General features: G+C 35.9%; 1 protein-coding gene across 1 annotated transcript; it reads right to left on the minus strand.

Annotated features, from left to right (window-relative positions):
• Positions 1-2,642: 2,642 nt before the first annotated feature.
• On the minus strand, positions 2,643-12,087 carry LOC127974905 (branched-chain-amino-acid aminotransferase, cytosolic). The gene is made up of 11 exons (XM_052578484.1): positions 11,937-12,087; positions 10,064-10,108; positions 7,659-7,859; positions 7,426-7,536; positions 7,218-7,337; positions 6,488-6,648; positions 6,018-6,160; positions 5,291-5,376; positions 4,697-4,837; positions 4,466-4,540; positions 2,643-3,629 (listed from the first exon to the last, which is right to left on the minus strand). The coding sequence occupies exons 1-11, from the start codon at positions 11,979-11,981 to the stop codon at positions 3,591-3,593; spliced, it is 1,167 nt and encodes a 388-aa protein (XP_052434444.1). The 5' UTR covers positions 11,982-12,087; the 3' UTR covers positions 2,643-3,590.
• Between the last annotated feature and the right edge of the window lie 1,877 nt (positions 12,088-13,964).

The raw sequence follows: 13,964 nt of genomic DNA on the forward strand, positions 1-13,964 counted from the left end.
TTATCTGTCTGGCTCGACCTGCCAAGCCTGCTGACAATGGGATGGTGGTCCTTGCCTCATTCAGGGACTATATCAAATGATCTGAGAGAGGATTTTATGTTGGCCCTGAACCATTTGGATGGTTTAGACACGATATTATGTTGCTTCATGTTGGTACCATGGTGTAGTGGGTGCTTGCAACAATTAAGCATCATAAGCTCAAGCAGAAGCAGGTTCAAGACTGTCTTGCATCTAATCAAGATCCTACTTTTAATTAACAAAATGCACTTTTTAAATGTTACATTTTCATTTTTTCATTCAAATCATGATTAATGGCTGTGATGTAACCTTTGTAGCCCTTTAAAATGCCACACCCTAACCTCCTGTTTAAACAGGAAATAAATCCATGTTGGACAATATGATTAATATATAAATCATTATATAGTTATATATATTTTTTATGAAGTGTAAAACATACAGGTTGCAAAATGTCATATTTGGTTACATAATGCCTAAAATGTCACAGGTGAAATTTCACTCAGTCGCAGTTGCAACAGATTAACCTTTTTTAAAGGTACATATGGACATAAATAATACAATTGTTTAAAAAAAAAATGATTTAGAATCCACAAATTGATAATTAAATGGATGCTTCCTGTAATATCTATGAAATGTCTTTCCTGGCATCCACACACACACACACACACACACACACACACACACACACACAAAAGGCCTTTCTGATTAAGTAACCCAATACAATCCACCTCCATAGTGCACTGACATTTGTGGAAATGTGGTCCTTCATTTAGCATGCAAGACAAGGACTGCAATCATTCTGTCAGCTACCATTAATAATGCCTGGACACAATGCTTCCTGCTGGAATTTCATAAACTGGATACTGTACACCTCTAAGTGGATGAGACAGACAGAAAGAGAGTCTATGTGCTGTATGTGAAATCACATGTGTTTGTTCACTCTGTCAAGATGTGTTATCAAACTGACATCAGTGAAATGTTGTTTCGCAGAGTGTTGCTATGCAGTATCAAGTTTTGCGTCTGTTTAAACATTCTCCTCTGATTGACATTCACGTTGGGTGTAAGTGAAATCAAAGGTTTATGGGAAATCCCTCAGCATTATTTTATACATCAAGAACAAAGCGATGGTGGGTCCCGCTTATATGTATCATAATTTAATATATCCTGATATTGAAACATATTTAAATATTTTGTTTTATATTATTGATATTTCAATGCTACATTTTTGAAACTTAATGTCCAGTGAGAACTATTGCTGTACAGTATCTTCTAATTTTCATGCTAATTAAGGCTAAAAGAAGGAACAAGCCATTATGACAAACCCATGCCAGCTTGTAAGGTGCAATGAAAGTACAAAATCCTCCATCCACTGTAAGTTTCAGCTTTCAGCATTCCCAAATTCTTGCCCTTTATCAGATGAGTAGATGCTCAGTGAACCTGCGAACAGGGAAGCCTCTCCTGTAAATGAAGATGAGGCAGGGTTGGGGATGTTCTCCCCTCTTGCTGACACAGGGGATTGGGTGGGGTGCCTCTCTACCCGCTGCCTGGCACTGGGCATTTCCAGGAGCGCGTCTTTGCCAGGCCTCAATTACGGGGGAGTCATCCAGAACATATTGAAGCAATTACAGCTCCATATAAATCAATATGCTTCTGCTTAAGAAAGTGATCTGATCCCAGCAAGCTCTGGATCCAGTCTCCCTCAGGTCCATTTTGATTTCTCTCCCCTTTTCTCAAGGCAAGAGCATTATTTCACAGGAGTGATTTAGGTCACTCGCCCCAGCTCTGGTTGGGACTGACATTCAGTCAGTTTCACATTTTTGCATGTATGTAACCATTAACCTGAGCCTTATCAAGGCATGTTGGGGGTTAGTGGGGGCTATAAATATGAGTCAAGTTTATTGGCAAACAAGAATTGGTCTTAATTTCTTAATTATTTCTAAAACAAAAATGAAATGTTTAATTCTTATTTTGTTTTCACTTTTACAGTGCATGTTGGATTTTTTTTTTTTTTCTGAATTATATATAGGTCTATGTATGTATGTATATGTGTGCCTCCAGTGCATAAAAAAAGGATTGTAGTGATTCAGATCTCAGTGATTCAAATCCATTTCCCTTTACATCTTTTGTTATATTTCGCCATCTTGTGTGAAAAGGTGGTACTGAATTTTTCTTATTTCTATTCATTATATGTAACCTGTATTAAATTATTAAGAACACAACGAAAGCTTTATTATATTACAAAGAGAACAAAAAACAAAGAGAAACCACTATTACCAAAGTTGTTCGATACTAATAGTGTCTAAAGGAGAGCTAGGAAGACGAACAAACTTACTGTCTTTTTTTATTTAAGTGAGGGATGGCATATTAATTTACTAGTGGACATTTTCATGTTGTGTGTACAATGTGTTTGGAAGAGAGGTATGAATGAATTAATGATATCTAAAGTAAGTAGTTAATGATTTTTTTTTATTTGTTTAAACAGGTGTTCCACTCAATGACAGCAAATAAACATTTATTATAATTTTTTTTTTACTAAATTAAGTTATTAATATTATACATGAATGAAATAGTATCAGGTATATTAAGTAGAAGAATGAATGAATGAAGAAAGCAAACATGATACATTGTTTTATTAAATGTATTTATTTATGATATCACGTCACAAAATACTCAGTACACCATTAAAATACTTTGGCAATTAACAATACCTACAGTATATAACATTTTTTAAATCTATATTATTTGATTTATTTGTGCTTTTTTAACTGTTAAAATCTTATCCCTAGCGGCAAAGGTCTACAATAAATGACGGATCAGTTCAATCATACAAACATCTTTAAATAAATATACGGTGGATTTTAAGGTTCCCTTTGGGTGCAAAAAGGATCTTCATCAAATATATATCCTTTAGAGTTTGTGTGCTTGGAATGGAAGAATTAAAAAAATTATATGTTACTACTAATTATTATTATCAGCTAAGATTAAACATTACAACATTAACATTATTTTTTAGATGTTAAACAGTTAAACATTTAAAAAATTTAAATGTTATAACAGTAAAATCCAAAAATACAAAAGTTTTTAAAAATACTTTTTTTCCACAATAACATAGTACTTTAAATATCTATAAATGTCTTTCATAATTGAAAGAGCTTGTGCAATAATACAGTAATTGCATATTACTAACAGCATCAATAGTGAAGTACATTTATAGTTTCACTGAATGTTGAATCTCATTATACAGTGTGGAAATACCTCAAATGACACCAATATCTTGGTATATTAGTTTTAACAAAGCAGATGGCCACCAAGTCTGATTTGCTGGTTACTGATGATTCGAATAAATGTGGCTATGAGGAGGCATCTGAGTGGTTTGATATGCTAATGAACAACATATTATTGCTTGACTAGGTTTAAGTTAGCTTTTAAACTTTGTACAAAACAAAAAAAACATACATGAACGTGGCAAGTAATTATTCCATTTACCCACAAATAAAGCTTTTTTTTTGTACGATGTGCATGTTTTAAATGTCTTGGAAGAGTTTGTGTACATGAACATCAGTGAGGTTCCTTTAAATGATGCAAGACCAGTCACTGGGGGTCCGTCCATACTGCAAGAGAGCAAAAAGATTTTAAAAATATATTTTTTTGTTCTGATTGTTCTATTTGTCCAATGTGTGTTGGGAGGGAAAGGTGGAGGTTAAATGGTTTTTGTTCTTGTTGAAAAGTTGCCAGAATACAATTATTTTATTGTAACCACTCTACAACAAATAATATAAAAATTGAAAGACCAAAGATATCCTAATTCTTCAATTTCACCAGATGAGGTCGCAACAACCCAATTTTTAGGCCCCATTTTTTTGGTTTCCTTCACCACATAATTGAACAAGTATCTCTCTAATCTCACTTAAACAAGTGTTCCACCATGCCAACAAATAAAATAAATATGCAAATAATAATATAACAAAATGTTATATATTTTATGAAATAAAATTATATTAATTAAACATTAAAAGGTAGATTTAGCAGAATGAATGAATGAATGAAGAAACTGCAAACTACAGAAAAAAAAAACTAACCAAACTTTCCCATGACAGTAAAAATTCCTGAAACATATTTAAGACACAATTTCAAAACTAACAAAATTTGAATTAATTTGTTTGCCATTTAGCAAATTACTGAATGACACCCTGTCTATTTTGCTTTATTTATAATTTGCCAATTAAATTTTTCTAAGTGCATTTAAATGGACATTCAATGAAACCACTATTAGCGAAGTTAAAGAAAGCATTATCAACCAGCTCAAGACATTAACAGAAAAGAGTTTTGCATAAATTGTTTTAACAGCATCATGAAATATTAATTACATTCTAAAAACTTACAAATAACACTAACATACATTATACAGGGCTATAAAATATGTCATGCAGTGTGTGTATTGTCTTACCTGAATATCTGTGAGCTCCTTTAGCAGTCTGGAGGCAAGTGGAGGAAAGACTCCTTCACATGGAATATGCAGATTCTATAATGGCAGGAAATTAGTTTAAGAAAAACATTGTTACGCTGCAAAAATTGGCCAAGATGTTGACCCAGAGGTAGATCTCTGTTGGTTTGCCAGTATGTTTTGATACTGAATCAGTGTGCAATGCTCTAACCATCCCAAATAAACTAAACTCACCTCTCCCTTATACAAGATCCTGCCAACTGGACTAACAACACAGGCAGTTCCAGAACCAAACATCTCCCTCACTCGGTTTTCCTCCAGAGCGTGACGCAGGTCGGCCATGGTCAAATAGCGCTCTGATACTTTGAACTCACCCTGTTAGATAAAATGAAGCTTCGAATCAAAACCTACAAAAAAAAAGAAAAAAAAAAAAACTGGGGCAGTGTTCTACCTTATTTACCCCTAAGGTTCAAAGTAGTATCTTAAAGGGACAGTCCCCCAAAAAATGAAAATTCTGTAACAATTTACTCAGGTCACTCGAAATCTGTATGACCCTCTTTCTTCGGTGGAACACAAAAGAAGCTAATTTGAAGAATGTTAGTATCTAAACATTGTCAGTTCCAATTTGACTTGGAGACAAAGAATACAATGGAAGTCAATGGGACCTGAAGATGTTAAGAACATTCTTCGAAATATCTTCTACTGTGTTCCACAAAAGAAAGTCAGGTTTGGAGCAAAATCAGGGTTAAATTGACATGCTGTTGTACCTCAAAAGATAAATTTTAGCACTTTTTTTTTTCCTGACAGTAAGGTTTCGACCGGTTTTACCCATTTGCGAGCAAGTTCTAAGATGCTTTGCCGTGTAACGCCTGGCAGAATAATGCCATCTAGAGGTGGTGTTGCAAGCTCCTCCTCTGAAAAAACAAAACAAAACAAAAAACAGGTTTTTCATCTTAAACGTTTATTCAAATATTATGTCTATAATGAAGAAATTAGAATTAGTCATTTTCTTTTAGACCACTATAGAGGGCTTTAATAGAGAAGCTTAGGTACGCCATAGAATAAAAAAAAGAGATGATAATAAAAAGGTGACTGTGACTTTATATCTCAGGATTGTGATTTTTTTTCTTGCAATTAAGAATTGTGAGCTATAAACTTGGAACTGCGAGATATAAACTCAGAATTGTAATATAAATGTGTAACTGCAATATAGAAAATTGCATTTCTGACTTCTGAAAAAAAAAATCTGACTTTGTCGAAAAGTTTTTACATGAATTTTAACTCTCAGTTCTGAGTTGATATCTTATAATTCACAGAACTGTGAGATAAGAAATGTCACAATTACGTATATCTTTAGCAGAAATAAGCTTCCATGAGAATCAAAATCATTGCTTGTGGCTTTTTAAAGGTCCAGCATATTTACTTTGACCTCCATATACTTTGACTTCCACATACGCTGTATTTTCTGTTAAAGTAAATATACATAACCAAAATACTTTGTCTATCAAAACAGAGAGTGAAAGAGTAGTGTTTTACAAATGTGAACAGCCATCACCTTCTTTTTCATTGATCCAGAAGAGGAAAAGGTTCATGGTGCCGACCTCAGTGATCTGTTGGTCATCCCCGTACAGCCACAGAACCTGCTGACAGCCGTAATTCACTGCCTCATACTGAGCATAGATAGAGGCGCCATAGTTCCTAGAAAAAATTAGGTTTCATGTTCACAAACAAAGATCTGTCTGAGCCCTGAAAAGCCCTATTTTCTAGTGCCGTTATCACTCCTTCAGCAGTTGATAGTGTACATACAGCACTGGTTGCTTTGCTGAAATGCTCTGCACAGATTTAAAACATGGCTTATAGCATGCTGCACAAAATCCAAAGTCTACTATGTGGCTGTCATTAAACCAAGCGTGCACATATTTGGATCAGGAAGAATGTGCCAGTAAGCTTGCAAAAATGCTCCTTATTCACTTAGTGTTTTTATGTAGATATTCAGGCACAATGAAATCTCTCTCATTCACTCACCCTCCCATCTTGCAGTCACCTGTCCCTCCCCTCCAGGCTCTGATGTATTTGGAGTCGGCCCACAGAGACACTGGTTTAGCTCCCGTGCTGAAGTACGATCCCACAGGACTGAGGATGACGAACAGCAATGCCTTGGAGGGCTTCTTAACACCAAGGGTGGGCTGCTCACACAGGCATATGTAAAGAAAATATGGGTTACAAGAGTTCATGTCTTCATTTATATGCACAAATATGTGACCGTGGAACAAAAAAAACAATCTTAAGTCGCTGGGGTATATTTTTAGCAATAGCCAAAAAAAAAAAAAAAAAAAAAAAAAACATTGTACTGTATGTGTCAAAATTATCGATTTTTCTTTTATGCCAAAAATCATTAGGATATTAAGTAAAGATCATGTTCCATGAAGAGATTTTGTACATTTTCTACTGTAAATATATCAAAACTTTTACAAATTAATAACAAATTAAAAGGCCATTTTCTCAGGATTTAGATTTTTTTTTGTACCCTCAGATTCCAGATTTTCAAATAGTTGTATCTCAGCCAAATATTTGTCAGATCCTAATAAACCATACAACAAAGTAAAGCTCAATCATTCAGCTTTCAGTGTTAATCTCAATTTAAAAAAATGACACTTAAAACCGGTTTTGTGGTCCAGGGTCACATATGCTTTTGTGAATGGCAAGATATGGAAAGCTGAAAATAGTCCAAATGAGGGTTTTGTGTAGCTCTAACCTCTGTGCCCAGGAAGGTGGGACGGATGTACAAACTGGCAGAGTCTGAGTGAGGGACCCAATCCTGATCCACTTCCACCAACTTCCTGATGCACTCCGACAACTCTTCACCATCAAAACTCTACAGAATCAGACATGCAGTTTTGTATCTCTAACATGATTAAAACTGAATGTGGATGCAGTAGAGAGGGGAGGGAAGTTAATCTTACAGGCAGACAGGCCCTGTGGGCAGACTTCAGCATCCGCTTCATGTTTATCAAGGGTCTGAAGAGACGCACTTTGTTATCTGGACCCCGGTATGCCTTCATACCCTCAAAAAGCTGCATGCAATAAGTATTTACATTCAAACATTTATTTTTTATTTTTTTTTATTATAATTATTTGCTGTGACATGATTTTATATGATGTCTAGCCACTAGAACTCCAGATGGCCAGGACAGACCTGTACAGAGTAATGCAGGGCAGAGCAGCCTGGATGTATGGAGAGGTTCCCAAAAGGCTGGATGTGTGGCTTCTGCCAACCTTCCTCGAGAATCCACTCAATGGTCAGCATGTGGTCAGTGAAGACCGTCCCAAACACCAGGCCATTTGGGTCAGGTTTTGGCTTCTGGGTCTGTGCTAACTGTATCACTGTGTCTGCGGCCTAGACAAGAACGCAGCCAAAAATAAACAGCATCAGATGACATAATACACCAGCCAAGAGCTTTTTATAGACACAGAATCGGGTCAGTCTGTGAAATCCATCTCTCTATGGAGAACTCTCCCTGACAGAAATGCACTCAAACACTGAGATTACACACTGTCACAGATTACGTGTTCCTTCAAAAGCCCTCTGTAATCTCAGATTATGGTGGAAAGGTGAGCAACGCACTGCCTCAGCATTTATTAGCAAAGGTTTGTTTAACTGCAGCACAGGCATATATGTATATACACACATTTATGTATTTAACAGATGCTTTTATCCAAAACGATTTACAATGCATTCATGTTTTACCAGTATGTGTGTTCCCTGGGAATCAAACCCACAACATTTTGCGCTGCAAACACAACGTTCTACCCCTCAGTCACAGGAACACTTGTTCTAAAACTTTCTGCACAAAGTCTTCTAAAATTTTCTGCAGATATCATATTGTCCTACTGTACCTCAGCCCATCTGTCTAATTTATGGATTGTCAATTAAACCAATATCAGCTCTGAGACATTGTATTTGTTTTTTGTTTTTCAGACGCTCACTTATAAAGCAGCATGAATCTAAGGACTATGCTGTCTCATAGCTCAGTTCACAGGTTCTTTGTGAGTAACTGGCTATAAATATACTAGATCTAACAGAACTGCCTGTAATCTCTGTTTAGTCTCGAGAGCAATCGTGTTGGCAGATTTAGGGTGGTGTTCAATAGGACTGCTATTATTGTTGTTGATGATGGTGTATTCAGTTCTTTACTTAGCATGCTAATTAGTACTTTAACATAGTATAACGTATGATTAGACACAGAGCTTTCTTAGAAAGCTGTCATTTTGTTGAGGTTTCATTGCAATGAGAGGTGCTTTGTGGCCATCAAGTCATTGCCGTGTGTGACCTCCTACAGTTCCTTCAAGACGCTTAAATGTGATTATCCTCATCAATAGACAAACAATGCTCTGCACGCTGCCATGATGAACCCAAAAATAAACACCTATGCAAAAAGCCACGTTTGTGCCATCTGATATGAGATTTCATGTATGATGTTAGAATGTATGTTGGAAGTCCATTACCAGATTGAAGCTTTTTTTTTCTGTTTGATGATATGTCATGTTCACTGATACACTACTAATGCTAGTATGTGCTCTAAAAAACGATTTCTTAGAATATTTATGATAAGGAATTAAAACCTTTTCCTATGTTAGTGGTCCAGTCTTGTCTTTGCAAGTTGCATTGTATCTGTACTTTATGTGGATTATTGTGTGGATCTTTATTAAACTTCTTCGGCCATTTCTGCAATGAGTGTGACAAGCCCCAGAGAGGACATGGTGATAGAATAATATTTTGAGGGAATAAGGGACTGGAGCAAGGATGTAGTATCACACATTTAAACTAACAAACTAATTTAAAATCACATTTAAAATAACAAAGGCCTGATTTGTGAATGAATCTTTATTTTTATTGGAATAATTTCAATGAATCAGTTGATCAGAATTAAATAGTGTTTTATTTGTAGGTCTTTCTCTCATCAATACACTACTGTATATAAATGCTCTATTTTTGTAAGCAGCTAGCAACCTAAGGCATGATTGCTGATATCTGTCTATAATACTATGTTTAGTTTATGGCAATGGTGTGATTTAGCCTGTGTTGAAAAGAACTCAAGCTTAATCACTCCCTGAGTCAGAGAAAGGTAGAGAGAGACAGAGAGCATGCCCAAAGCCAAGCCAAGCTTGATTGACAGGGCTTACAGTGATCTGAGAGACTGGATTCTCTTTTCAGCACGGGATCTTGGAAGAGCTAGGACCTTTTCATAACTTCCAAAAAGACGGGTCCAAGGTCACATTTTGAAGCCATGGAGGGCAAAATATGCTATGGAACAAGGAGTCTACCATGAGTCACTAAGACTCAACTAAGACTGTATAGCCACTCAAAAAGCTCTTTCATTATGCTATGAACTTTACAAACAGTATCTGGACACAGAGACAGTCATAAGACCATAAGAAAAGTGGATTTATCAGAGAAAGAATCAAGTTTTGACTGAAGAGGAGAGTTTCCAATTGTCTGGTGTATCTATCAAACATCAAAATGATGCTATTGGACATTTCGCTAAAGGCAAGTGGTGTTTATTACACTAAACTGTAATATATGTATATGATATGCCTTACCTTAAAGCTAGAGGCATTGCCAGCCATAGCATTAATCAAAAGCTTCTAAAAAGGAAAAGAAAATACAACATATAATATGAGGATAAACATATTTGAAACTGGAATATGCAAACACATTTCATTTGATACATTTTCAAAGTACTTTGGCACTTTAAGTACCTTAAAATGTGAAGGAACGTTACTTCAGATTGCTGATGCCCTTCACTGATTTCAGTTAACATTCATTACTGCTTCTCTAAAAGAATAAGCAATCTTGGTCTTACATTTCCATGCTCTTAACAATGTCTTCACTTACAAAATATCTAGTATATTACTTAATTAACTGTAATAAAAAAAATTCAAGTAGCTGATCAAAAACATACATACTTGAGTGAAAGTAAAACCCTTTAGAAACCCACTGAAGAAATCCAAAGAAAAGAAAGTCCTGACTGTCTACAGAACAACCTCTATCCCGAAACTGAGAGAACTTTATATTTACAGTAGTTTATATGAGTGATCACCAACCAAGTGTCTGCATTTTCTTCTACAGCAACAGCTAGAATTATATATATATATATATATATATAAAAAATAAGGTCAAACAATGTGCTGTGGTGAACGATAAGGCGTTTCCTCACAAGGACGATTGAGTATAGTTTTATCTAAATAGAATTGAGTCAGACTCAAGTAAAGTCATGATGACCTTCGAAAGATAGACTTTGTACTTCGGAGGTCTAAAATGAAGGAGTTAAAAAGTATCGGTTTAGCCTTAGAAATTTAACTGAGTAAGAGTCTAAGCTTATTTCAATAACACTCAAGAAATGTGCAAAACTATCCAAAATAATGCTTAAAAGGAATTAGTATATGACAACCTTTTTTACTTTGGAGGTCTACAGAATTGTAATTTTCAATTGCTATAGACCCCTGCTCCAGTAAAAAATAAAAGAAAAAAAATAAAGAAAAAAATCTTATTAGGCCAAGTATAGCAAATAAGTAGGCTACTTTACACCCATGATGAACCCGCCCCTTTAAACATCATCATGCTCGATTACGCAATGGACTTGAAGTGGCTTGAAATATGAAATGATATGGGAGTGAGTTTTTAGTGACCAATCAGCTGGGTTGAATTAAAGGTGCACCTTTATGCAGTGACCTTCATAGCTCTTGCAATGTTTACAGAAGATTTGTTGCCTAATGGTCTGAAAACAAGGTTAAAAATAATAACCAAAGAACAATTAGTAATAAACGCCTTTTTTGTAGCTATTATATATTAAGCACAGTAAAAATTGTGGGAAAACCTTATCAGATTTTAAATTAAAGAATATTAATATATAAAACAATAATTAACAATAATATAAATACAAAATATGAACGGCGTATGGTAGTATTACACCACGTGCCTTTAACCTGGAAAGAATGTAAACATAAAATGTAACTTGAACTTTATTTTATCATTGAATAAGGAAAGAAAAAAAAAACTGACAGTGGACTTTGCCTCCTTATTTCATTAGTTTAGTGACGTATGTGTATCAATAACCTACATTCATGATGCGCGTAAACACAACGTCAGTCTGACGAACGCACAACGCGTACTTACATGAACTTTGGAGATACACGTTATATTACATCTAATTTAATACAATGTTGAGTTGTTGTCCATTTCAATTAAATAAAGAAAAATTAGTTACAAAAAAAAAATGAAAACCTTTGTATCACGAGTCAGAGATTTCGTTAGTCTCTGTTTTAACGCATGCAGACGACTGGCAATAGAGCGCGCACATGCCGACATACGCGGTTTTAGGACCAAATATGACTGGGTTTAACTACATTTATCAAACACATGAAGGTTGAAAACATAGAAATGTGTTTATATTTATGCGACGCGCGCCTTTACCTCTTTAGATGATGGTGCGTTCGTGGCTGATGCAACGCTCGTCATGATGAAATATGCGCTCTCTGTAAACCTCCTACAGATTACACCATATAAAAGCCAACGTGCTAAAACAAGCAAAGCATGTGTGGCGCGGGAAGTCGTTGGGGACTGAAAATGTTACGTCACGGGGGAGCGACTTACAATAATAAATATAACCAGACTACGCCACGATGGGAATTTCACCCAAAGATTTTAATCAAACCACCTTTTAAAAGGGCAAACAGGTTCGTATCACCAATTAAATACGAGTCAGAGACAGAGGTAACAATATAAAAATAATCTTTTTATTGACCGTTAAAACCAATATTAAAATAGGCAATGGAGCATTTGGTTATTCAGCCCAATGGGCCACCAAGAGAAATTTGATACAACGCCAAAAGGCAAGGGGCTGGAGCTTACCACAGGACAGCGGCTGACCAGACCACACCACCTATAAGTGAATCATGGTGTGCACACACACACACACACACACTTGAAGACGCTCCACGACACACGGTGAGAAATCACTGCACACTGTGACGGGGGTGCCACCACCTAAAATAAGCTGGTCCTCTGCCCTGGTGCCCAGACCCTGCAAAGACAAATATTTAGATTTATATGAAGAAACAAAACAATATAAACCTACCACAGAAATAAACAAATAAATGGAAACAGGAACAAATTCAACAAGATATAAGAATAAGACAGAAACGAGGTCAAGCAATTAGGACTTTGTCGTAAAACAATTCAAATATCAAAAATAATAGCAAAGAATGCAACTGATGCAGGTAGACAAAATCAATGAAAAACCAGAGCAACAATATTGAAAAAAACAAGAAAAAAAATAATATTTGAAAACAAGAAGATAATATTAGAAACCCGAAGGATTGTTTGGGGAAAAAAGGAAAATAATAATAAAAAATAGTTTCTGGAAACAGGACAGCAATGCAGCTGTAAAAGGACACGAGTGCCTCAAATGAAAAGCATCTACTGGCTTCTCCAAACCTATACACAAAAACGAGACTCTGTTAGATTGGTTCTCTCCCATCCCAATACGGGAACAGATCAAAAATATCTTACCAATCGTCAAGGAAATTTGAATAGCACACACGACAGGACTCTTACAACCAAGGCCAGGGTAGGAATTAACAAAATTACAGCGACTGCATTGGGTATCACAGCCGCGACAGGGGCAAGTTATCGTTCTCAACTTTCAGTTGCTATAATATGTGCGTCATGAATAAATACACAAAGCATTCTTCCTACCGTCGTTAAAGTCTACGCACGGCTTGTTTACATAGCCGCACGGCAGCAATCAATGAATCGAAACCGATGCTCCAAATTAATTGCAACCTATAAACACACATGAAAACTGTATTAACCAAATAACGGAGCCACAGCCAACACACTAGAAGCGCTTTCTGCTTACCTTGATGTTTGCTAGCGCCAGGGAATGACGGAAACGCGTTACCGACGCAACAATTCAACAGGTGACGTATCTCAGGTAGCACATCATTTACCTTTTTATAGCCTGTGAGCGCCCTCAATTGGCTAAACACAGCAGGTGACGTAACAACTGCCACACATGCTTGAGAGAACTATAACGGAAATGCACGTTTTTGTGCAATCATTAGAAATGCTTGATGATGTGAATGGAGAAAAAACCTTGGTACAGAAATGATGGGATGGACATCATTGGTAGGTAGTGATGGGATTTATGGCTCTTTGAGGGGATCCGGATCTTCGCGATCCGTTCCTTTCAAAGAGCCGTTCAAAAGAATGGCTCTTTTGGCTCTTTTTAAATATTTAGTCAGTTTTAAGAAGCCAGCTTGGGAGCATCTCAGTTTATCCTGGAAATAATCACTGGGAGGTATTATGAGGGGAGGTATTATTGTAGTCAAATAATTAAAGCTCAGATATCACACACCAATATCTGAGTTTGAATTATTCTGAAATATTGATTATTACCTCATTTCTCATGTGTCGACTATATTCCATAGGGTTGCACAA

This window comes from Carassius gibelio, chromosome A4 (genome assembly GCF_023724105.1).
Source record: "Carassius gibelio isolate Cgi1373 ecotype wild population from Czech Republic chromosome A4, carGib1.2-hapl.c, whole genome shotgun sequence".
NCBI classification, from domain to species: Eukaryota; Metazoa; Chordata; class Actinopteri; order Cypriniformes; family Cyprinidae; genus Carassius; species Carassius gibelio.

Coding starts and splice junctions, on each gene's coding strand:
- LOC127974905 (XM_052578484.1), bottom strand. CDS start 11,981: ATGACGAGCGTTGCATCAGCCACGAACGCACCATCATCTAAAGAG. Junction 6,649..7,217: donor CCACCTTCCTGGGCACAGAG/GTTAGAGCTACA, acceptor CTGTGTGAGCAG/CCCACCCTTGGTGTTAAGAA. Junction 5,377..6,017: donor CTGGATCAATGAAAAAGAAG/GTGATGGCTGTT, acceptor TTGTTTTTTCAG/AGGAGGAGCTTGCAACACCA.